The sequence below is a fragment of the Doryrhamphus excisus genome, chromosome 16 (genome assembly GCF_030265055.1).
Source record: "Doryrhamphus excisus isolate RoL2022-K1 chromosome 16, RoL_Dexc_1.0, whole genome shotgun sequence".
Classification (NCBI taxonomy): domain Eukaryota; kingdom Metazoa; phylum Chordata; class Actinopteri; order Syngnathiformes; family Syngnathidae; genus Doryrhamphus; species Doryrhamphus excisus.
Window position 1 is genome coordinate 5,921,808 of NC_080481.1, and position 24,790 is coordinate 5,946,597.

At 45.5% G+C, this 24,790-nt stretch overlaps 2 protein-coding genes across 2 annotated transcripts; one reads left to right on the plus strand and one right to left on the minus strand.

Annotated features, from left to right (window-relative positions):
• Positions 1-1,426: 1,426 nt before the first annotated feature.
• On the minus strand, positions 1,427-14,356 carry c1qtnf12 (C1q and TNF related 12). Its single transcript, XM_058052272.1, has 8 exons — positions 13,330-14,356; positions 5,198-5,302; positions 4,766-4,877; positions 4,511-4,698; positions 3,725-3,833; positions 2,732-2,825; positions 1,979-2,057; positions 1,427-1,896 (listed from the first exon to the last, which is right to left on the minus strand). Exons 1-8 carry the CDS (start codon positions 13,504-13,506, stop codon positions 1,798-1,800), a joined length of 963 nt encoding a protein of 320 aa, XP_057908255.1. The 5' UTR covers positions 13,507-14,356; the 3' UTR covers positions 1,427-1,797.
• Positions 14,357-14,638: 282 nt separating this feature from the next.
• sdf4 (stromal cell derived factor 4) lies at positions 14,639-18,292 on the plus strand. Its single transcript, XM_058052271.1, has 7 exons — positions 14,639-15,096; positions 15,675-16,002; positions 16,078-16,214; positions 16,283-16,396; positions 16,684-16,842; positions 16,936-17,111; positions 17,279-18,292. Exons 2-7 carry the CDS (start codon positions 15,686-15,688, stop codon positions 17,453-17,455), a joined length of 1,080 nt encoding a protein of 359 aa, XP_057908254.1. The 5' UTR covers positions 14,639-15,096; positions 15,675-15,685; the 3' UTR covers positions 17,456-18,292.
• Positions 18,293-24,790: the final 6,498 nt, after the last annotated feature.

Consider the following 24,790-nt stretch of genomic DNA (forward strand, 5'->3'; position numbering starts at 1 on the left):
ACTTTCCCACATATTCCTCTCCACGACATGCCAAGATGAGCAAGGAGGAAGGCGCAGCCTGATGCACACAATACGCCTTTGGAGTTTTAATTGTGTGTCTTTCTATTCCAAATTGTGTTTAATGACAGCATGCGTGCCGTAACGCATTGGACTAAGCCTGCCAAGACAGAGGTTGCCCAAGCGCTGACAGGAATTTCCCATCGTCGCCATTATCAGCATCAGACTGAGTGACGGCGATTACAGCAAACGCTGAGAGACGCCCCTGCTACACCAAGACCTTTCTGCATCAAGCAGCCCCATTGTGTGTGTGTGTGTGTGTGTGTGTGTGTGTGTGTGTGCACTAATAAGCACATTCCTCCACCTCACCGACCTGCGGGGTGACGGATGGCGTCGAGCACACGCGTCCAACACCTCCAGCCGTCGCCATAGAGACAGGAAGTACCAAGGAAGAATCTTCCATTTTCAACACTTTTTGAGTTCTGTTCTGGGAAAAGGTGCCTAAAAGACGTCAGCTCGGGGAGCCTGGAAAGCAAGGCTATCCAAACTGTGGCCCGTGTGGCAACATGTGATGATAAACATAGAACAGGAAATGGGACAGTCTGGCTGCAACGTGGGAAAGGCTCTGGCTGCAACACAATTTATTCAAGACCAATTTCTTCAAAAACCCAAAATCCACATGGCAACATTCATTGCAGCACATCCGTAAAAGGCCACTAGGGGTCACTAACTCGCTACAAACGTCATCCTGTTTGCGCTGCATGACATGCCACGTTTTTACACTTAAATAAGAGTTGAGACCCGCCTGTACCTTTGAGCTCCCATGATGGCAACAGCTTGACCCTGGAAAAGACTATTTCTGTTTACATTATGACTAACTTCTTTTTACAATTACATTCAACCTGCGCACTTATTATAGCTTTTATCATGGCCACAGTTTGACCCTGGAACAATTTACATTATTCATTCATTCATTTTCTACTGCTTTTTCCTCACGAGGATCGTGGAGGGTGCTGGAGCCTATCCCAGCTGTCTTTGGGCGAGAGGCGGGGTACACCCTGGACTGGTGGCCAGCCAATCACAGGGCACATATAGACAAACAACCATTCACACTCACATTCATACCTATGGACAATTTGGAGTAGCCAATTAGCCTAGCATGTTTTTGGAATGTGGGAGGAAACCGGAGTACCCAGAGAAAAGCCATGCATGCACGGGGAGAACATGCAAACTGGTCTCCTAGCTGTGAGGTCTGCGCGCTAACCACTCCGTGCCGCCCATTTACATTATTGTTAACAGCAATTAACTTCTTTTTACACTTGTATGGCAAGTAAAAATGTTTAAATGACTTCAAACATTGTCTGTACTTGTGTACTTCTATGATGGCCACAGTTTGACCCCAGAACAGTTTCTAATAAAAGTCATTTTATTTGGTGGAATAGCATACACACTGCAAGGTTCATACATAAATATCACAACAAAGTCCAGTGCTAACAAATGATGATCATTTACAAGGGTGTATAGAGTAGGGATATTAATGTACAGCAAATGTTGGACTTTGGAGCATGTTGCCATGACAACAGCGTAAAGAAATGTACACAGTATGAATCATACGTACTGTACATGCTTCTACGTTCTACGTGGAGTACAAGAGTGACAATCACGTCTCGTTTGGTCGCTCAGAGTTTGTCCAAAATAAACTGGCTTAAGCTCCGCCCCCTTCAATTTGAACTCGCGTGGCCGCGCTCGGCACAGCAGTTCATGTGGTGGCGTGGCGGCAACGGCGGCCGCAGCGTCGCGCTACACGCCCAGGAGCACGCCCATAAAGTCGGAGCCGTTCTGGATGGTCACGGCGGCGCTGGCGGCGTTGTCCACAAAGATGGACGTGTACTGGCCGGCCTGCAGGGGCCAGCCCGATTGTTAGTCGATGCTAGGTGTCCTTCCTCGCTCAGAATCAGTGGAAAAGTTGCCTTGGACTCACCTGGAGCTCCAGGAGTCCTTGAACGCTCACGCTGAAGGTCCGGCTGTTGCTCTCCAAGCCCACAATCATCTCCAACGACCTGCAAGACATCACCATAAATGCTGTAACAATAGCTCAAGGGGACTGGCCATGGTCACTTAAGTGACGAGTTCAAAGGGAATTCTCATTTCAAGGCCTGCAGAGAACGTTGCACTGATCAGTCATCTGTGTACCTTATTTCTAATATAGAAAAACTACTACAAATAAGACAATAAACACAGCTAGTGCGTAGTCTGCTTACATTTAAGAGGGGACAGACTGAGTAACACAAAAGTGAGACTGAATATGGAAACCAAACTGACAGAAAACTGGGAACAAAGAGACAAGATGATAAAAAAGGCAACAACATCACCAGCTAGTGTTCGGTTTAGTTTCATTTAAGAGGGGACAGACTAAGAGAATGTAGAGAAAAAAATGACAACCACAAAAGACAATATTCAAAAACACATTAAAAAAGACAACAACATCACCAGCTAGTGTCTGGTTAAGTTTCATTTCAGAGGGGACAGACTGAGAGAATGTAAAGAACAAAATGACAACCACAAAAGAGAATATTCAAAAACACATTAAAGAAGACAACAACATCACCAGCAAGTGTCTGTTTTTTTTCCTTTCAGAGGGGACAGACGGTGAGATAAATGATGTTGGCATTACTTGTGAAAAGGAAGGCGTTGGGAGCTTGGGAGCATGCAAGACACCATGTGTGGTGCTTACGTGTATCTGTGGCACAGCGACTCGATGCAGATGAGAACTCGAATGTTGTCTCTGGCCTTGAGTTGGCTCTTGCTTCTCTTCACCTCGCTGTGATCTGGAAAGATTGTAGTGTTTATGTCCAAAGCAACAAGGTTTTGTGGTTACACTGTTTGGCGTTGTGGCATTTTGGTTACAAAGTTTGTGGTTAAGGCATATTAACGGTTACGTTAATGGTTACGTTTCCGGGTTATGACATTTGACATTATGTCATTTCGTCTTATGACATTCTGTGGTTGAAACGTTTCATAGTCATTTCATGGTCATAAGATTTCCTGTTACAAAATTGCATGGTTACGTCATTTTGTGGTTACAATGCTTGAAGTTGGGAAGTGTCATGCCCAGCGACATTTGGTGGTTATGACATGTGGCATTACAATGTTTCGTATTACGACATTTTGCCTTCCGAAATTTTGTTTTACGACATTTTACCTTCCAAAGTTATACAGTTTGGCGGTTATACGAACTTTCGTGGCTAAGAGGTTTCAAGTTACAGTTTTTGTGTTACATTTTGTCGTATGATGTTTGGCATTACCGCCAATTTGGGGTTACAATGTGTCATGGTTACGATGCCCTCCTATAAATGATGAATACCGCACACAAAAAGAGAGAACTAGTTAGAGAGAACTACATTGGCATGTCCCCCAGATGCGGGGGGGAGGGGGGGGGGGGGCATGGGCTCTGCTGATCCCAGCGAGTCAATGAAAATGAAGGCTAACATCATTATGGATAAAGATGGTATCTTTGAACATGTGCTCCTATGAAAGGAAAAGTGACAACTAAGCAATAATCCTGACTCTCCTTCCCTTGCAACCCTCTGCCTCTTCCTGTATGCCTGGAAAACACCCAAAGGGTCATTCTTGCATGTAGTGTTTGGATGAATGTCCTGTTTACAGCACCCACTTCAGTGAGACCACTGACACTCCCATCAAGTGAAGCTTGTCTTGTGTGATTTACCAATGTGGACATTGGCAGAGAACTGGTAGATCCCTGAGACGGGGGCCGTGAATCTCCCGGTGGACTTGTCCATGCCAGACCCTCTGAGGAAGGCTCCCTTAGCCGGCGGCTGAAAATACAATCAGATGTGTTAAAGAGGAAACAGGTCAACAGGAGGTTTAGTGCGTGAAAGAGCTTTAATAACTTAATAACCACATGGACAACCATGAATGCTTCAAGGTAGGGGATTCAGTTTCTTGCCCAAGGACACTTCGGCATGATCAGGACAGAGGGCCGAAATGGCAACCCTCAGGTTGGGGAGATGACCTCTCTACCTCTGAGCTATGCAGCCCCCAATGAAATGGTCATTCTTCAGGACTGGAACTCACTATGCTACGCTAGCCCGGGCACCAGGCGTGCTGTTTCTGCAAGTGTCTATTTCTGTCCTCTCCAAAGTGTCGTCCAAGTCACAGACAGAGTGTCTTTTGTGCGCCGGCCAGAGAGTGATGCGTGCGACTCAACTGATATTTTGGACAGCCCGTCGGTCTCTGCGCCGAACCTCAGCCTTGCGCTAGCCAGGTACCTCCGTGGGCGACTGGCCCCGCCCACAAACCCATTGCCGACTACCAAGAACAACAACGTCTCACCACAACAGTCTTAAGGAAGAGAAGCAAACGGGTCGGAAGGAGCGTTTTCAGGTCTATGGCGGTCTACCCAGACACACTAGGACTGTACCGTGGCCCCACGGGTATTACAACTTTCCTCTTTCTCGTGCACTCCGAGTCAGGGTAAAAGTGAAGAACATACGGTTTGGAAGTTCTGGAGCTCCATCAGAGTCTTCTTGTCGACCACCACGGGTCCTTTGAGCTTGCATTGGAAGGCCTCCTGGATCCGCCGGCAGGGGGTCATGTCCTCCTGCAGCGTGAGGAGAGTAACGGGCGGCTGGCTGGATACGGACTGTCTTTCTAGGGCCGCGGTCCGCCTCTCTGTGGCCTCTATCGTCACAGAACACGGGGTCATGTTACCTGCGTCTATGACATCGTATATCTACGTCATATCCACCTTTGATCATCTCTTTGAACTCCTGCAGAAGAACTTCCTGTGTCACCTCAGCTCCAGGTGAGCCGGGTGGGCCTTGTGGGCCTGGAGGACCCGGGGGACCAGCTGGACCCGGCTCAGGAAGGACAGACATTCAAAGTTAGCAAGACATCAGATGGTCATAATGATAATAGTCATGTATTTTGACAACAATTATGATGATTATTAAAAGCAATACAGTATTACAATTACTACTAATGGTTTTAGTACTACCCATAATTTTGTTGCAATAATAGTGTTGCAATATTAATAATGATGTTGGAATTGAATGAAAAATGGTGAAGTAGTTTGAGTAATTAAGATGGAAAATAAATAAATAAATCCTAAATAAATAATAGTACTACATTGTACTGCGCTAAATGTCAAGGGGTGGTTTGGGGGCTATGGAGTGTTTACCAGAGGTCTTTTCCTTTTGCGACATTTGGCCGGGAAGTTGCCAACAGGTCTTTTGACAAAGTCCATCCATGATCCCAGTGGATCCACTCTCTGCTGGTCGGAAACCTGCAAGACAAGTGGAAAACTTGTCTTGTAACACCATGTTTGCCCTCTGGGGGAAACGGCGTAGTGCAGTTCGTGGGTGTGATGTTAGCTGGTGTGAAACAAGCCAGTCCGAGAGCTCGCCGGACGCCAAAGCTCCAAGAAGCCGTCTGGAAGCGGCGTTGTTTTCATGCATCGCACTGCGTCCGCTTAAAAAAAAAAGATTATTCCTGTCCAACGTCAGGCCCGATGAATTCCAGACAGCATCAATCTTAAGCAGCCTTTCAGCCAATGTCTTTCAGTGCAGATAGATGAGGAGATAAAGAGCAAGGTGGAATTTGTTTAGCTTTTGGCTGATCTGCAAAAGCAACAGCGGACCTGCGTCTGCTTTCCACTGCAATAAAAAAAAGCCACATCTTGTTTGCCTTCTCAACACGTTTGAATCAAAATGCTTTCAAAACATCTGGCGCGACTTTCTCAGACTAAACAAACAAGCTAGCTTTTTTTTTTTAATCCCCGTTCTGCTGGGAAACACGTAACAGCAGACGCCAAGATGGCTTCCAGTAAACACAAACTCACTTTCCATGCAGATGAGACCTCAGAATACGCAACATGATCCCTTGGCGCTTCTGTTCAATTAACTGCCGGGTGTGCGGTCCATAAAGGCAAGGATCGACTCACAACAGCTGTGGCTGTAGGCAACCTCCAGGTAAAATGTTGTCATACGTGCAGCAGCCACGTGGCATTGTTCATTACCATCATTATCAATCATTCTTCACACCTGAGAAAAGGCTGTTGCTCGTACACTTCATCAAGCTTTTATGACCACAGTTTGACCCTTGAACAGACTATTTCTATGTACGGTATTATTGAAGCTTGTATGACAGTTTCCCTGATTTCCCATGACACAAAATAGTTTTCCAACCGAAACAATGCGTGTATTGAAGTATTTGTCATCCTAAAATGAGAGTTATTCTCCCTGGCGGGGTACGGAGGCGGGGGCGCGTGATCGGACGGACTTATCGAACAACAGGCGCATCTGTGGCGTTGTTCGGTGCAAAATGTCAGACAGACAGAGGCGCATTCATCCACGGCGAGGACGAGCGTGAGGAAAGAAAAAGCTGGGCCTGAGGCAAACTCCCGCCATTAGTCATTGACTGGACACGCCCCCAATTACCGCCGTGGCAGATTCCTCAGCGCTCTCAACAATGACAGATTGCACTGGTCTTTTGTTTGTAGAGGCTCACATTCCCTCTAAGAGAGTGTAAACTGGCACAAGGAGAGGATTAGGTGTCTTGGAAAGGCATGAGCGGCCCCATCAATCCGGAGAAGGCCCTGGCCGCCCTCACCGCTACGTCAACGTCAGGCTTGAATGTTTGCCTCTTTTGTCACAATGCACGTGTCACGGCAGGACGTGTCGTCCTTCTACTTGCCACGTGTCAACACTCGACACGTAAAGGTACCATTCTGTCGTATTTTGGATACATGATATTAATGCTGACATGCTGTTGCCGGGGCGTCCAAAGTGCAGCCTGCGCCTGTTTTTCAATTGACCAGCTGAGCATGATAAAAATAGCATTAAAAAAGGACAGAAGCTAAAATTGGGAACATCAGAAGTAGCTTTTCTTTATGATAAATAAATATGAAGAAGAAAAATGTAAAAAGGTAAAAGACAAGTTGAAAGAGAAACAAACAAAACAAATCCATCGATCCACTTTCTATGCTGCTTATCCTCACTGAGGTCGCTGGTATGCTGGAGCCTATCCCAGCTGACTTGGGTACAACCTGTATTCCCACCGACCCCCCACTAATGAGGATAGAAGCGGCATAGAAATAGATGGACAAATCTTTTTTTAAATCTTTCCACTTTATGCAACCAAACTAGTTATTGTTCCTAATAATTTGACAATACTTTTTGTAAAATGACAACATGTCTCTCTAAATATTTTGACTTGTTCTTGAAAGAGTACTAATTTGTCCATTTTTGCTGTTGTTGTTTTGTTTGTTGTCTTGTTGAATGATATTTTTCCAATGTACCACACTTTGGACCCCCCGGCCTTAAGGTGTTCTGTTTCAGGACTCTGGATACTTTCCAGGCCCGCCCTCCCCCTTCCCGGTTGGGACGTCCTAGACACGGCGGAGTCAGATGGAGCTTTGAATGACAGAATCAATTGACTGGGAAGAACTCTTAAAATATCTGCCCGCCGAGCGTTCCCAGGAATGACATCATGGCACAGGGCCGACAATGAGGAGGAGGCGAGGGGGCGGGGGGGTGTCGTTTGTCAAAACAGCGAGACCCCCGCACCCGCCAAGACGGATGAGCGGAATCCCAGGGACTCATAATGTTGAGCAGCCTTGAGTTAAGACGCGCAGTCATTCTTCATTGGCTGTGCTTTTATGGGGCGGCCCGAAGCCAAATAAACAGCAGCCGGCCGCAAGTGCCTCCGTGCTGTCTTCCAAACACACACGCATACATGCAACTCTATATTGGACACTACAACATGGATGCCAACATAATGGGTGGGCCATACGTCAACAAAAAACCCAAATCAACAAACAAATCTACTGACACATTCACAACAAGCTGCCCTTGAGCAAGGCAACGTTTTTCATTGCGGCTTGCTACTTTACACATGCGCACATTCATGAATGAGTTGAATGTTTAATGTTTAATCCGAGGGAACACAATGTAACCGGGTGCTACATCAACACAACATACACATTAAAGCGTCTCAACATGTTCAATGGGATTTTCCACGTTACCTTCAAATTCCTGCCAAATGCACAGTCTGGATCGCATCCAGTTTGCATCCAGTTTGCATCCAGTTTGCATCCAGTTCGCATCCAGTCCATACTTTTGACATTGGAGCTTGTGACCCAGCCTTCACAGAGCACATATGGTTCACGCTGCATAAAAATGTGCCATCATTTGTTTTGTTTTTAGCATGAAACCTATTCATCTTTTGTTGAGCCACTAAACAATCAAACAGTAAAATGAAAACATGCGTTTCCTCAAAGTGGAAAGAGGGGGCAATACTACACAAAGTAAAGTCGGATACACTTTTCATTCTGAATATCCGCTCCCTTGGTGGCGGCAGTCTCACAGTCTGGAGCTCCATGAGTACTGCCAGCACTGGGGGAGCTGCGGTTCACAACATTAATTCCAAAATGTGCTGTGATATTCTGAAGGTCCGCTCCTTTTGTGGCGGTAGTGTCACGGTCTGTGGCTGCACGAGTGCTGCTCACACTGGGGAAGTCTGGTTCATTGGAAAACATGAATTCCAATGTGTACTGTTACGTATTCAAGGTCCGCTCGCCAGGTGGTGACAGTGTTAGTGCGGTCTGGGGCTGCATGAGTACTCCTGCACTGAGGGAGCAGTGGTTTGTTGAGGCAAAACATGAATTCCAACATGTTCTGGGCCATTCTGAAGATCAGTTCCCTTGGTCGTGGTATCATAACGATTTGGGCAGCACGAATGCTACTGCCACTGGGGGCGCTGCGGTTCATTGAGGAGAAAGATGAATTCCAAGATACTGTGACAATGTGAAGCAGAAACTGGGCTGCATGGCAGTTGTCCAACATAATAAGGAGTCCAAACACACACCAAAGAGTCTTATTGAGGAAGATGAAGGTGATGGAGTGGACAAGTATGTCTCCTCCACACCTGTGGGGCATCCTCAAGCGGAAGGAAGGACGGTGAGGGAGTGCAAGGTATCTAACGCCCACCAGCTCCACCACTGATGTCATCATCGAGGAGTGGAAGAGGATTCCAGTAACCAGTGGTATTACTGTGGTATTACTGTGGTATTACTGTGGTATTACTGTGGTATTACTGGACAACAACTGTGTATCGTGTCAGTGCTTTGGTCAGGACCAAAGAACGAACAGCCTTCCTTCCTACATTCAGTCCATGCAGAAAGGTGCGAAGGGTTTGAGTAAAACTGTAAAGAACTTCTTGATTTTACTTCTCTCAGCAGCACTTTTGCAGCTCTTGAGGTTGCTCATCAGATGGTTCAACACCACGTCATCAAAAGACAATTCCTGTGAAATTAAAGCTTCTAAGAGTTTCTCCTGAGAACGGTAATGCTGGAGGATGTCCTCCGCAACAGTCTGGATGAAGTTACCATCTAAGGTAGACAGAGACTGCAGGTTGGCCTTCTTGGACACTTTGTTTCCTAGTCGGACAATTATCAGCTGTATGGTGTGTGCTTTCAGCAACTTGCGCCTGTTGGGAGGTAGATCTTTGACCAGCGTCTTAATCAGCTTCCTCATGAGGCTTCTTGCCAGCTTTGTTTGAGTCTGTGCACAAAATCGTGAAAGTGACGAGTCAGTGATGGCTGAGGTGCCTATTGTTGTGATGAGCGCATCAATGTCACTTAGGGTACCGCAAACTTCATCAGCACTGGCCTTCCACTTCCTGGGCTCCATCTCCATCCAGAGGATCACCTGCTGCAAGAACTTCCCGACAGAATCGTCGACAATTTGAAACAAAACATCTGTTTTGGTGGGCTTTCTCTGTCCGTGGGACAGCTTGGCTGCAAGCTGAGAGGTCTCCTGGTTGGCATTGACAGAGTTGTAGATTTTATTCCTCAGCTTTTTGGAAAACATTGTGATCTCATCACTCAGGTTCTCAAGGGTTTCGGTGACTTTTGTTCCTGCAACTGCAAAATTGTTGTACAGGTCCTCAATGTCATCTTGAATTAGCTCAAAAGTAAAAGAAGCCTCAGGAAGGAGAGTTGGCAGGGAAACCTTCGGATCTGATGTACCAGCCGAGATGCCGGGGAGACTCACCAGGTACTCCGACTCTTTCCACAGACCCTGACTGACCACATCCGCCATCATCTTCTCGAATCTCATTCTTGAGAAGTCCACAAAGCTGTTTTTGCGGAGAAACACTTGGCGGTGGATGGGTTGCACGCTTGATGCGAAGAAGCTGATCAGCGTCTTTTGAATCAACCTCAAATCGAAATGAGGGCTGACCGAGCTGCTGCTGCTGCTACTGCTGCTGCTGTCAGTGTCTGAGGCGTAATGAAGGTCGGCGACTATCGTGGTGACAATGTCAGATGCTGTGCCGTGTACATTCACGGGAGTCTTGGGTCGTAAACCTGCAGGTTCTGTGTCCTTGGGTTCAGACCATTTGTGGAGGATTTCAGTTACCGCCTCTGTTGTCTCATCAACACTGATGTTTGACTTTGGACTGTTGGCCGACATCCGGCTGGATGGCTGTGTGACCTGAGTGTGGTCATGTGGCTCATTGCCTGACAACTGACGCCAACAGGGTCCAAAACACCGGGTTTTCAACTTAACTTGACCCAGGTAAGTCCACAATGCACCACAAGCGAGCCGCACCATCTGAAAGAGTATCTTGAGATTGGTGAATGTGCCGGGGATGTAGAGGAATGGCACCAACGACTGAGCCTCCATTTTGATGGCCGACGCCAAACCGCGGTTAACCCTCTGAGAAATCTCATCCGTTAGAAGCGAGTCCAACTTGTTGGCGTAGTCACACGGCTGCACGGGGACACTTAGCGCCAAAGAAAAGGCTTTATTCATGGTGCCCTCCGGGATTGGCTTCACCTTGTCAACAAGTGTGTCGCCAATCCGCTGCTGGACCAACAGTATGATGCTTTTCATTGTATCAGCCGAGAGTTTTTGGGTTATCTCTGTGCACATGTCCGCCAGCATGGCCGCTGTGCTGGAGTCAAAATCACCCGAAGCTAGGAGGCACCACTGGGCTGGAGAGATTTTCTCAAAATGTTTGGACACAGTCTGCAAAAGAGCCACCTGATCCACTGATGAGTCTGGCTGCATTTTCTTTTGTTGCCCAGTTGCCCAGAAAAACCTTGAACTGCTGCAAGCCCATTAACAGTCGCTAATCTGTGAGCAGTCTGAGTCCTTCCCCATGACAAAGGACTCAATCTACCTTATGATGTCAGCCTGCTCGCGATGATGACAGCGATGCCATCAGAAGAGCGGAAAGGACTTGACTTGTCTTCACTAGGATGAGCTGGGCTCTGGATGAGAGGCCGGGACACCCTGGACTGGTTGCCAATCAATCACAGGGCACACGCGAACAAACATTCACACCCAAGGACGGCAAAACATGGCTTAGATTTAGGCCTGCCACGATAACCAGCTCTGCTGGTCGACAATTTCGACTAAACAGTCATTGAGATGATATCATTTCAACTTTTAAAAAATCATTAAGATGATCATTCAAAGATCATTGTGTCACGTCATTGTTGTCATGTCACATGTCACATTTTTGCACCGTTTGGTGTAATATTTATACACCGCCCATCGAAAGCCTCAGCAAGTGCACACTGTTGCATCGGGCTTACAAACTATCACCTTTGGTCTTTCATTTGTGTTGGGAGAAGATGCTCACTCTCTTTTGTGTTGATTTATATAGAGCCAATGCACACAGACACATGCAGGGTGAACCCTCTTGTCATCCAGCCTGTGTAGCGCAGAGAGACTAACAAATGGCGCAGACATGTATACACTTATATGTCAATTTATCCAGGGCTCATGCTTCCCACCTGTTCGATGGATTCATATATTTATTATCGTGACAGGCCTACCTGGATTCCATCTGGTCACAGTTCATTATCATTCATTAGGTGAGTAACTATACATTTTACACTTTAAAATATTTTAAGGGTGTGGGAATAAACCTGGATTCAGCTTTTATGCATTTAGCTTGCGAGCGTCCTTTGTCGTGGTGCATAATGAAACTAGAATTGGTTGACACTATTCACTATTCGCAAGTGGTCTTGGATGCCTGAAAGCACGGAGAGAACCTGCATGGTCCACACAGAGATGCTGAGATTGGAAGCCTGATCTTTTGACTCTCCTGTTCAGGGCCATGGGTGAGCTGGAGCCTATCCCAGCTGACTTTGAGAGGCGGGTGACAGGACACTGATCTTTAATAAATTGGTTTTATGTAGCACTTTTGAAAATACCCGAAGCACTTCCAAGTGAGAATCCACAGCTCCATGACGATGGAAACGTGACCACCAGTGTGGGCAGCACTGAAGGCATGGTGGGTAAAGTGTCTTGCCCAAGGACACAACAACTAAGACTGCAAAGGAGAAAGCAGGGTTCGAACCACCAACCTTCTGGTTTCTGAACAACCTGAATAAAGCCAACTAGTGGCGTCATTAGGCCTATTTTAGGGGGACGTCAGCCCCCCTAAAATGTTCTTAAGGCCCCCTAAATAATTTGGTATTTTTTATTGATTTTTTTAATTGATTTTTTTTGTTTACAAAAAAATCAAGCTGGAGCTCACAAATTTTATAAAATAGGGCAAAAGCATGCTAATAAGCGAGCCAATAAGCAGGCTAATACTAGCCTACTACTACTAGTAATAGTAGTAGTAATAATCACAAGAAGAATAATGATGATAGTAATAATAATAGGCTAATTAATAATATAATTATGATTATTACGTAATCGATCACTGTCCACTGGACAGAATAGTTGTTAGAGCTTGAGCAGCGGTTTTGCAGTATAGATTGTGTGTACTTGTGTAAATTTAATGGTAGCCTAAAACAATTAGAGTATCCCTTCTAAATCTGTCCAGAAGTGGGAAATTTATATCCCGGTTCTTGTTCGTTATTTGTTTTTTTGATTTTTTGAATTTTTTGGAATGTCTACTACATTCATTCATATCCTGTGCATCTCCAGGGGGCTAAGCCCCCACTGTCCTCAGAACCTAGTGACGCCCCTGAAGCCAACCATCAAACAAGCATAGTAACTGAGAAACAGAAACTAGCAAGTGTTTACAAGTCGACTTCTTGGGTCAAGGTATCACGACTAACAATGCTAACCTTGCAGTGAAGCGGGTGGAGAACGTTCACACTCCACTTCACACTAATTGATGCTGTGATCAGCTTTCAGCTGTGCACATTCCTGGCATACCCCCTGGAAGTCGTCCATTCAGGGTTTCACACATTTTTGATGGGGTTTGACCCCTGCGGGTCACACCTGTCCCCTGCAACCTGTTAGCGTTGGTGAGAAACTTCATCACAAGTGTTTGGGCGCATACCTTCAGGATTCCGGACTCTTCTTCACTGTTTGACAGAGTCGCGTTGTAGGTCTCGGTGTGTTGTGGCGAACTCTCTTTCGGCCTCCTCCTCTCCTTCTTGGCTTCCACTGCATCCAGAACACAGTACGTCCACAACGCCGCCAGCGCCACAGCCAGCGGAGCGTACCCACACCGCATCTCCAGACTCGTACGCACGGGTTCCTGACAGGACTCTCTGTTGGGAGGATGCTCACGAGCCACCGAGCCGAGAAGAATGCAGCAACTCCGAGAGACAGTCACTAACTGCAGCTGAGCCCCCCCACACCACCACCCTCGCCCCTCTTCGCCCTCCTGGTTACTCAACTATGAAATGTTTCAAGCAGAATGCACCGAGGGAATGACACGTGGCCCCCATCTGACAGCAAATAAACCCATTAGTGAGATTTTTCACGCTTTCTGCTCTGTTGGGGGCTGAGCTGGAAGATGGGAGGTAGGAGGCAAGAGGGGGTGCACCAAAAAAGGCAGAGGGGAGGGGCGTCCACAACTTTTCTTTCTGCACAGAGATGGAGGGAGTAAAAGTCAAGTCTGCCAACAAAAAATATCACACCTTTGAGTATAGGCAAGGTCTTGCTTCCCTGTCTCTTCCTCCTGAATATTCATCAGTGGCCACAGCCATCCACGGCCATTGTGGTTTCTGAAGGCCCCCGACCGCACCCCACACACACAGGAGACACCAGCAGCGAGTTGTGTTGCTGGGCTCTGTGCGTCAGTGTCCTCTTGGCTTTCTGAGCTTCCAGGAGGGAGCACACAGGAGCCGTCCTACCGCCCTTCTCCGCTGTTGGCAAGCACTCCAGCTGAACCAGCTCGGTTCTGTTTTATCTGATATGAAGTACAAGAGGTTCTTTTGGCAACGACTCGCATGCGTGAGAGGTGTGTTACAACGTGTGGAGCTCTGCATGATAATTCAGGTGAAATGCTACCTGAAGCCCTTCAAGATCCAATTTGCCTTGAGCAAATTCATGAAATATCTTCTGTCATCAAGTAGGAGAGGTGTGAAGGGTTACAACATGTAACTAAATAGTGTCAAATCCTGTAATCGTTGCAAATATATGTCAAAAATAAAACTGGACTTTTTCCAACTTTTTGTTTATTGTGTAGTACGCAATATTATTAGGCTGTAATATTGCGCCACCTAAAGGCTGCAGCGTGAAGTACAACTGACCTTCCCAATATGGCGCCTAATGGATGTCACCTGATTTGCAGTGGCTGCGTCAATGGCTGGCTTTGTTCTGATCAAGCTCGCGTCACTTCGGTAACGCACATCAAAGCACAGCGAACGGGGAGTTTTGACGTTAGACTTCAAAGCCCTATTTAAATAAACCGTAGCAACAAATAAGTACGTTTCTTTAGTAGTTTGTAATTTATTTCCATGTCTGACGGTAGTTTTTTTCTGTTACGGTCGTACGGAAACATTTTAACTTGAACGCCCCACTTCCGGTTTTCGTGATACTTCCTTGATTAGCGTGGACGTAAACTTAAAACTGTGTGGCGTCAGCTTCGATGCGTCTTTTTTTTTATTTAAAGACAACGTTCCCTCGGATATTTTGTAGGTCGCTGTCGTTATCCGTCCCACACTGTGCAGTCAACGGCAGAGGAAGGAGAGCCACGGCAACAGGAAAAGAACCTACGACAGTGTGACAGTTTAGCGTCGTTAGCCGTAGGTAGCCCCCGCCTCTCGGCCGACGACGTCATCATTAGCGGGTTTTGACTACTGTAAGGGTTATTAAGGTGAGCGGTCATTATCGTATTGCAATAAATAAACGTTTTGTCTATTTAATTCCAATGTTACCACGCCCTCGATTATTTGTCTGTCTATGCTAGCACAGCAGGGCTACATTGACGAGGTAGCTTTCATTTTGACATCTTTGAAGGGGTCCGTGATTGATACCAACACTTGAGGGGAGCGTCCTTATTTTTTCTGGGTATTATTTGATCAATACATATGTATAGTACAAATTAGAAGTTTTAGGCTGACGTCGCTTTGCTCTGTTTTGCGTGGACGCATCATAGCACCGGTCATTACGTCATAAACGTCACTTGGCGACACGTAGCAGTACGCAAATGGCAGGTGTTAACATGGACCATTCTTGGATAACTTTACAGTTTTGACAAATATGTATTTTCTTAATCAAAGTGTAAGGATTAAATATGCTGTCAGCTAACCAGCTAAGGTGACTTTATGTTTAAAGGCAAAAAGCTGTCGTGAAAGCCCTTATTTAATGCATTAGAAAATAAAGGAGGTAAATTGTGTGTGTTTCAGAGATGTTGAACTCCCACTCGTAATGTGATACTTTACATGTCTGCAGGCGATATTAAAATGTCTGTGTGGAGATTGCTCAGCTGCCACAACGTCCTGGTGGCGGCCCTGTTCCTGTGCGCTCTGCTCCTCCTGGGGATAGACGTGAAGGCACGGCCGGCCAATGTGTCTGTCGACACCAAAGACAAGGGTGCGGCTGGCAAGGATGAGAACGAGATCCTCCCGCCGGACCACTTGAACGGCGTGAAGATGGAGCTGGACGGCCACCTCAACAGGGACTTCCACCAGGAGGTCTTCCTGGGCAAAGACATGGAGGAGTTTGACGAGGACTCTGAACCGAGGCGGAACAGGAAGAAGCTTACTGAGATATTCACAAAGTACGAGGCAATACTGATGACTGATTACAATCGATGACGTTGGTTTGGCTGCTGATTGTAATGCTTCTCTCCCAGAGTGGACTTCAACAAGGACCGCAGCGTGAGCGCCAAGGAGTTGCAGCGCTGGATCATGGAGAAGACGGAAGAGCATTTCCAGGAGGCTGTGAAGGAGAACAAGAACAGTTTCCGTGCCGTCGATCCGGACGGCGATGGTGAGCTGATTCAAGCAACACGACCAACTCTCATCTTTATTTTGTAACGTTTTCTTTTGAATGTGCAGGTCACGTGACGTGGGATGAATACAGAATCAAGTTTCTTGCCAGCAAAGGTTTTAATGAAAAGGAGACTGCGGAGAAAATCAAGAAAAAAGACGATCTGAAACTGGATGAAGAAAGTAAGTTGAGAACGACACCAAACAGTTCCTGCACTTGGGTTCCTGGCTACATCTTTAATGTAGCACAAAAGTCGAGGTATAGCAATACAGGAAATAAGTTGTAATTTTACAAATAATAAATAAAATAATATTATATAAATACTACTATATGAAGTAATGAAAGGTACAATATGATGAGGAACTTTTTTAAAGAACAAAATCCTGAAATCACTGAAGGTGTAGAATACCCCAAACAGAATTTGGACTGAATGGCCTAAGCACCTCTGTGTGTTTGTTGCCCCTCACAGCTCAGGAGGTTCTAGAGAACCTGAAGGACCGCTGGTTGCAGGCCGACAACCCTCCCATGGACCAGCTGCTGAACGAGGAGGAATTCCTGTCCTTCCTGCACCCGGAGCACAGCAAAGGAATGCTCAAGTACATGGTCAAGGAGATTGTGCGTGACTTGGGTAGGTTCCCTCTTCAATTCACAAACGTCCCCCGGGATGCTTGCCGTGTGACAGACGTGCGTGCTTCATGTGTTCTGTGTACCCGTGTCACAGACCAGGACGGCGACCAGAAGCTGACGCTGTCGGAGTTCATCTCGCTGCCCGCGGGCACTGTGGAGAACCAGCAGGCCCAGGACCTGGACGACAACTGGGTTCGCGAGCGGAGGAAGGAGTTTGGGGAAGTCATCGATTCGGACCGCAATGGCATCGTCACTATGGAAGAGCTGGAGGTGAGGCCATGCTTTCACCGCTCTGTTGCTTTCTGCAGAATATACTACATATAATCCATGTATTTAACATTTCTTCAATAATATTACGAGCTGCGTGTAATGTCGAGCACCTGTCATAATCACACAGGCACTGATATTTTTATTATTGTATGGTTTATATGGTGCAGGAGTACATGGACCCAATGAACGAGCACAACGCTCTCAACGAAGCCAAGCAGATGATTGCCGTCGCCGATGAGAACAGGAACTTCAGCTTGGAGCTGGACGAGATCCTCAAGTACAGCGAGTACTTCACGGGCAGCAAGTTGATGGACTATGCCAAGAACGTCCACGAGGAATTCTGAGCGTCTTTTTTTTTTATTTGGGGTTTTTAGAGCCGACCCGAGAATGTGTTGATTAGCGCGCTTGGTGCGTTGGCGGTTTGTGTATATGAGGCTTATCCCTGAAAGAGACTGAAAGAGCAGCCTGTGAGTGTACAGTGTAAATAATTCATAAAACTCACACGCAGCGTTGCTTTTCACGTCATTGAAACCAAGATCTTTTCATTCTTGCTCCCAAAGCAAAGAGAAGAACAGATTCAGGGCTGAATATTATAGTCATTCACAATTTCTAACCAAGTCAGAATATGACAAAGGAGTTTAATATGTACAGTCCTCCTGCACTGCATCAAGCTTTGAATTGCACGGCTTCACTGATATTTACCTTGGTTTCATGGTTCCATACGGCCTATTAGTTTTAAAAAGCATATTTTTGCCTCCAGTGGAGCATTTTCAAGCACAAAATGGCTAAATGAAGTAAAATATGACATTGAATTTTACATTGAAGAGGCAATAGCCAGCGCGGAAAGTACTGTATCCAACAGGAAGTAGAAAAACATACTATATTGGGTAAGAAGTGTAAAATCACGTTGTCAAAAGAAGCAAACTTTTCAGTGAGGACCTCTTCTTGGTTCTCTTCCGGCTTTTCCCTTCAGGTGTGGCCACAGCAGATCTGAGGACTGCCGAATATATTCCTGAGCATCTGTTTCTTTAGCTGCCGCTTGTGATGGTCAGTGCACCCAAGTTAGGGGATTTGACAAGCATGGACAGTACAAAGTTTATTCCCTTGTAGTGTTGGAACGCCTGACAGCTCTTCATCACAACTATTGCAGATGCACTGCCGAATAAATTCTACCAGTGAAAGCTGTTTTTTCTTTGAGTGGAAGATGCCTGCCTGGCAGACTGGTTCTGATCTGGGTAAAGGTGTGCATCCAGGAAATGTTTCAGTCATATCTGAGGTTTTTCTGGTATACTTTGCAGACGATGTTGGGGATTGAACATGGCTGAGTAAGCAGCTTCTTGACTAAATCACTGTCTTGGGGCTTTGTGCCCACAGAGATTGGGGCGTTTCAAGCGTCAGGTCGGGTGTAATTTCTTTGCATGGATTGGTCCCTCCTGGACAAGAGCTCTTGTTTTCTTGTTTAGATGCTGTCCTCCATTTTGAGTTGGTCACTTTCCATTTTCTTCCGTTTATCCGGGTCCGACACACAGGGGCAGCGGTCTTGGTTGGTAAGGCCAGACGTCCCGTCCCGCTCACCAGCCATTTCTTCCAGTTCCACTAGGAGGGCATCAAGCCAGCTATGTGACATAATCCATCCAGTGTGTCCCCGGTCTGTCCTAGGGTCTCCTGCTGGCTGGGCATGACCGCATCACCTCACCAGGGAGGGCTAAATGCCCGAGCCACCTCAACTGGTTGCTCTCTCTGGATGTGAAGGAGTAGTGGCTCCACTCGCGCCCCTCCCAGAAGGCTGAGCTCTTCACCCAACTCCTTCGGCCTCCGCATTCGGTATCCGTATCCTAGTTCTTTCTGTCACAACCCAAAGCTTGTGACCTCAGCGTGGGTAAGGATATACCTTAAATGGACCAATACATTCAGAGCTCATCCACAAATGGCACACACATGAACAGTGGGGAACCTTCCCAGGAGTAGCTGGCCAACCAAAATGACCCCAAGAGCGCAGCAATGACTCATTCAAGAGGTCACAAAAGACCCCACATCAACATCCAAAGAACTGCAGGCCTCGCTTGCGAGGTCAGTGGTCATGACTCCTCCACAGGAAAGAGACTGGGCAAAAACGCCCTGCATGGCAGAGTTCCAAGACCAAAACCACTACTGATCCAACAAAACATTAAGGCTTGTCTCAGAAAACATCTTAATGTTCCCCAAGACCTTTGGGAAAATACTTCAGGACCCGGAAGACTTGCTGTGATAAATGGAAGCATGAATTCTGTTGAATCCTATTGAGATGCTGTGGCATGACCTTCAAAAGGGCTGTGATGTAGGAAAAGCCTCCAGCATTATGGAGGTTATCCCAAACGCATGATTGCAGTTGCTGCTGCTGATGATGTTCCACCCACATTCTTGTGTTCAGCAATGTTTTGAAAATGTTGAGCTGAGGAATATTGTGCCTGTAGTAACGTCATCAGGGCTAAAGTTTCCAGTCACATGTCTGAGGCTGCACAGTGAGTGAATGCTTGAATGCCAGTCATCTTCTTGGGGTCAAATGACTATTTCTGTTATTCTATTCATTCATTTTAAAAACCTGTTCTTTAAATAGCCCTGGACTGCACTTTCTAGTACACCCTTGGTCTGATTGGTCCTGGCAGTGATTCACAGCAATTTGAATATTCGTAAAGGAAGGATTTTCTTAAGGTCCTCAAGGCAAATACTGTCACTAATGATAGCTTGCTTCAGGAAAAAAAAGAAATATTTGCAAAGCTGCAATCAGGCTGCATTCATAAAGTGACAAAAACAGACTGTATATGCAAGCGGCATCAAGTTGACTTTATTTACTGTATATGTGTGGCAAAGGGCTTCAAGCTGGCGACAATCAACAACATCCTACATCCATGGTCTGAACCCCCTACTGACCAAGGAAAACTCATAACCTCTTTTGGGGGAAAAAAGACCCCAGGACCCTTGGGGTCCCCCCCGGTCCCCCTTCCAGGATGACCAGGCTATGGACCAGGATGTGGACTGGGCAACATACAAAGTCAAACCTAATTGAAATAGCATAATAGTCCTCTGTGTTTTTCCAGCCAAAGGAGGAAATACTTGGAACCTGAAAGACAGGCACTCCAGCTTGTTTAAAGAATTGAAGGTAAGTATGTGACATTTTACCATGACAGAACCGTACAATGCTTGTTTACGTCAACATTGATGGTTAAGTAAAAATGTAGCCATGTTGACATTTACTGTAGACATGACTGTTATGACATCCTCCAACCTGTGTCAGATATTTTGTCGCCCCCGACGTGACATCAACACACCCTGGGCTAGGTACTTTAGCTTGCTGGCATGGAGCAAGCAGTAGCCAGCACTGAGCTGAATTTGAATTGAGTCCACCACTCAATTCAGGATGTTCAATTGAATTCAATGCAATTCAGAGAAATTCCTTCTCATCACATATCTCCAATTGTCCATAGGTATGAATGTGGGTGGGAATGGTTGTTTGTCTATATGTGCCCCGCCTCTCCCCCATGGCAGTTGGGATAGGCTCCAGCATACCCTAATGAGGATAAGCAGTATAGACAATGGATGGAACCTACATTCTTCTTCCAAACCACTTAGCAGACTCTATGACATTAAGCGTACTCCTTAATGGTGGAAAGTGGGGTTGGGCGCTATGCACGTATCACAATATCTACTGTAATACTATAAGTATTTTGCACATATTAATCAGTATACTGACAGGTCAATCTACATTCCTGAAATTGAAATAGTTGTCAAATTTTGAAAAAATGTTGATACTAGTAGTAGGCTTTTTATCTGAGATGTGCACCCCCGCAACCTTAGTGAGGATATTAAGATATTATCAACATATTAAGAGAGGGAAAAGGCAATCGAACTAAAATAATACTTTTACCAATAATAATACTATGTGGAAGATTTTAGCAGCATAAAGTTGAAAGTTAAATTGACGCACATCAAAACAAAAAGTCAATCTGTATAATCAGTATTTTGCACATACTATAAGTATTTTGAGAAAAAAACACATCTCAGATAAAAAGCCTACTACTAGTATCAACATTTTTTTTCAAAATATTACAACTATTTCAATTTCAGGAATGTAGATTGACCTGTAACTTGGGCGTTCCGCGTCTGCTCGGAGCGGTAGAATATGAATGAATGCTTGGGCAGTATTTTATTTTGTTTAAATAATGGCCCATATTTCCCAAATTGATATCCCTTACATGAACTGTGGTGTAATTATCATTGTAGTTGGGGGGGGGGGGGGGGCAAAGGATACAAATATAATATGTATACACTGTCTATAAAAGTGACAGCATGAGAACCATTGAACCTTGGAATTCTAGCATTTCTTAACCTTTTTTTCCTACAGGCCATCTGACTTATTCCCCCTTCATCAAGGCCCACCAGTGGTAACTTTTTCCGAAGTTCTACATGCAAGAACAGCGCATGTATGCGGAATATTCGCTCATATTTGACTTCTAGCAACGATTATACGCTATATGCCCCCCACCCCTAAAGGCTGTTTGAGGCAGTGACGCCAACCTGATGTATGGCCACCTGAAACGGAGCAGTTAGCCGATATCAGCCAGACGCCCAACACCGTTAGCATGCAAACATGAAATGGTTCCCAGTTTCACAGATACGCTGAACTAAAAGCATGACTGTGGGATTATGAATGAGATGATTTGAAAGCCATTTACAGTACCTTGGATATTCACAGGGACGCCTCCTGGCCTATTTAGGCAGCGCTACCTTGATGTGCTATTGTATAGAACAATTTGTACTTTGTTTTCTCTTGTCAGAGCGTCTGCAGAGTTCTTGGTGGGAATCTGGTGTCCATCCACAGCGCCCTGGAAAATGCAGTTGTTAAAGAACTCATTCGGAAAGGGTCTGCCGTGTTTGAAAATACCTGGATCGGACTCCATGATACTGTCCAGGTAAAACATTTGTGAAACAGATGTGTGGAGGACAGGAAGTGGCCTACAGTAGCCTTATTTTTATTTATTGTCATCGTTCACTGTTGTGAGATGATTGAAATCTGCAATAAGAGCTGTCTGGTGCTCGTCTCACCAAACAATTACTGACATCGAGTGACCAGTGTACAACGTTGTATTTGGATCTTAGTTCATTTCATCATTTTGTACTTATAATGCCTAATTTAGACAAAAAGGCGTAAAGGTTGCTTAAACATGCTGTTTTCCCAAATAATAGGCTTATTCAACCACAAAACAGATATCATTTATTCATTATTGAAATTTTGAAAAACCCCGAAAGTGAAGGAGTGGTGTTGGAACCGCCAAGTAGCGAGGGCGGACAGGTCAGAGTCACGATTGAAATGTGACGTTGTCTTGCAGGAGGGGGACATGATGTGGACGGATGGTTCACCCACTGACTACACCGACTATGGAGATGGAGAACCTAATGGTGACGACTGCGTTGAAGTGCAAGAGAAGGGTATACTGATTTGTCATTTCAAGTCAATGAATGGATGTTTGGGATTTCACTCATGTCATTCATCTGTGTGTGTGTGTGTGTGTGTGTGTGTGTGTGTGTGTGTGCTGGACTTGTACTGCTGCAACATATATGAAAACAGACTGTACATGCAAGCGGCATCAAGTTGACTTTATTTACTGTGTATGTGTGGCAAAGGGCTTTTCAAGCTGGCAACAATCAACAACATCCCCTGATCTGAACCCCCTACTGGCCAAGGAATGGACTGGACCAGGATGTGGACTGGGCAACATACAAAGTCAAACCCAATTGAAATAACACAATAGTCCTCCGTGGTTTTCCAGCCAAAGGAGGAAATACTTGGAACCTGAAAGACAGGCACTCCAGCTTGTTTAAATAATTGAAGGTAAGTATGTGACATTTTACCATGACAGAACCGTACAATGCTTGTTTACGTCAACATTGATGGTTAAGTAAAAATGTAGCCATGCTGACATTTACTGTAGACATGACTGTTATGACATCCTCCAACCTGTGTCAGATATTTCATAGCCCCCGACGTGACATCAACACACCCTGGGCTAGGTACTTTAGCTTGCTGGCATGGAGCAAGCAGTAGCCAGCACTGAGCTGAATTTGAATTGAGTCCACCACAGGATGTTCAATTGAATTCAATGCAATTCAGAGAAATTCCTTCTCATCACATATCTCCAATTGTCCATAGGTATGAATGTGGGTGGGAATGGTTGTTTGTCTATATGTGCCCCGCCTCTCCCCCATGTCAGCTGGGATAGGCTCCAGCATACCCTAATGAGGATAAGCAGTATAGATAAATGGAACCTACATTCTTCTTCCAAACCACTTAGCAGACTCTATGACATTAAGCGTACTCCTTAATAGTGGAAAGCAGGGTTGGGTGCTATGCACCATATATCCTGATATTTTTGGGTCGTATCACAATATCTACAGTAATACTATAAGTATTTTGCACATAAAGTCCATACAATAGTATTCTTTGCATACAATTCATGTTTTAAATCTATACTGTAAAGCTTTATTGTTGCGTGCACCTTTTGAATTGTCTAGCCAAAACAACACATTTGAATACATTCTATTCCAGGGGTGTCCAACTTAGCCACTTTGGTATTTGTCAAGCAACACGTATAGATATAGTAGGAAGTGATATACTGCACAAGAGGAAAAACACATCTCACCTAAAAAGCCTACTACTAGTATCAACATTTTTTCAAAATTTGACAACTATTTCAATTTGAGGAATGTAGATTGACCTGTAACTTGGGCGCTCCGCGTCTGCTCCGTTCCTGCTTCACCACAGCCGACTGTTAGACTTCAAATTCTGATGGGACGCTCATGAACAGGAGGATAGGACTCAATAAAGCAAACCACGGGCAGAACTTTGTTTTTTGCCGTCTGCGCTCCAAGCACCATACCCTCTTTGAAGAGCGGCCTTCCCCTCACAGCTTTTTCCGAACTCGGTACATCATAAGTTTCGATTTTACATTCCTATTGGACCTATCGTTTTTTTTTTTTTTTCATTTCTGCTGATTTTTAAATTATTTTCCAACTCTTTCAACTTTCTTTTTGTAAATTGTCTTCTCATAATCGTATTTTGACTTTATTCTCATTAATTCTATACAATGGGGGCTGGGGCTGTCAAAGTTAGTGGAAGTTTCTTTTAACGGCAAACTTTTTGTTTTGATGTGCGTCAAACATGCGTTAACGTTCGTCCTGTTTGACCCCGTAGTTGTCACCGTGCAGCGACAAGCAGGAGCAAATATTGAAATGATAAAGAAATGATGAAGAAAGGCGAATTTTGATTGGGAAATTTAACTTTCAACTTTATGCTGCTAAAATCTTCCACATAGTATTATTATTGGTAAAAGTATTATTTTAGTTCGATTGCCTTTTCCCTCTCTTAATATGTTGATAATATCTTAATATCCTCACTAGGGTTGCGGGGGTGCTGGAGCCTATCCCAGCTGTCTTTGGGCGAGAGGCGGGGTACACCCTGGACTGGTGGCCAGCCAATCACAGGGCACATATAGACAAACAACCATTCCCACCCACATTCATACCTATGGACAATTTGGAATGGCCAATTAACCTAGCATGTTTTTGGAATGGGGGAGGAAACCGGAGTACCCGGAGAAAACCCACGCCTGCACGGGGAGAACATGCAAACTCCACACAGAGAT

Excerpts from the sequence above, each read along its gene's own strand:
- c1qtnf12 (XM_058052272.1), bottom strand. The coding sequence starts at position 13,506 with ATGCGGTGTGGGTACGCTCCGCTGGCTGTGGCGCTGGCGGCGTTGTGG. Across the intron at positions 5,303-13,329 it reads AAGAGTCCGGAATCCTGAAG|GTTTCCGACCAGCAGAGAGT; the intron begins GTATGCGCCCAA and ends CTTGTCTTGCAG. Across the intron at positions 3,834-4,510 it reads AGCTCCAGAACTTCCAAACC|CCGCCGGCTAAGGGAGCCTT; the intron begins GTATGTTCTTCA and ends TTGTATTTTCAG.
- sdf4 (XM_058052271.1), top strand. The coding sequence starts at position 15,686 with ATGTCTGTGTGGAGATTGCTCAGCTGCCACAACGTCCTGGTGGCGGCC. Across the intron at positions 16,215-16,282 it reads CGTCGATCCGGACGGCGATG|GTCACGTGACGTGGGATGAA; the intron begins GTGAGCTGATTC and ends TTGAATGTGCAG. Across the intron at positions 17,112-17,278 it reads TCACTATGGAAGAGCTGGAG|GAGTACATGGACCCAATGAA; the intron begins GTGAGGCCATGC and ends TATATGGTGCAG.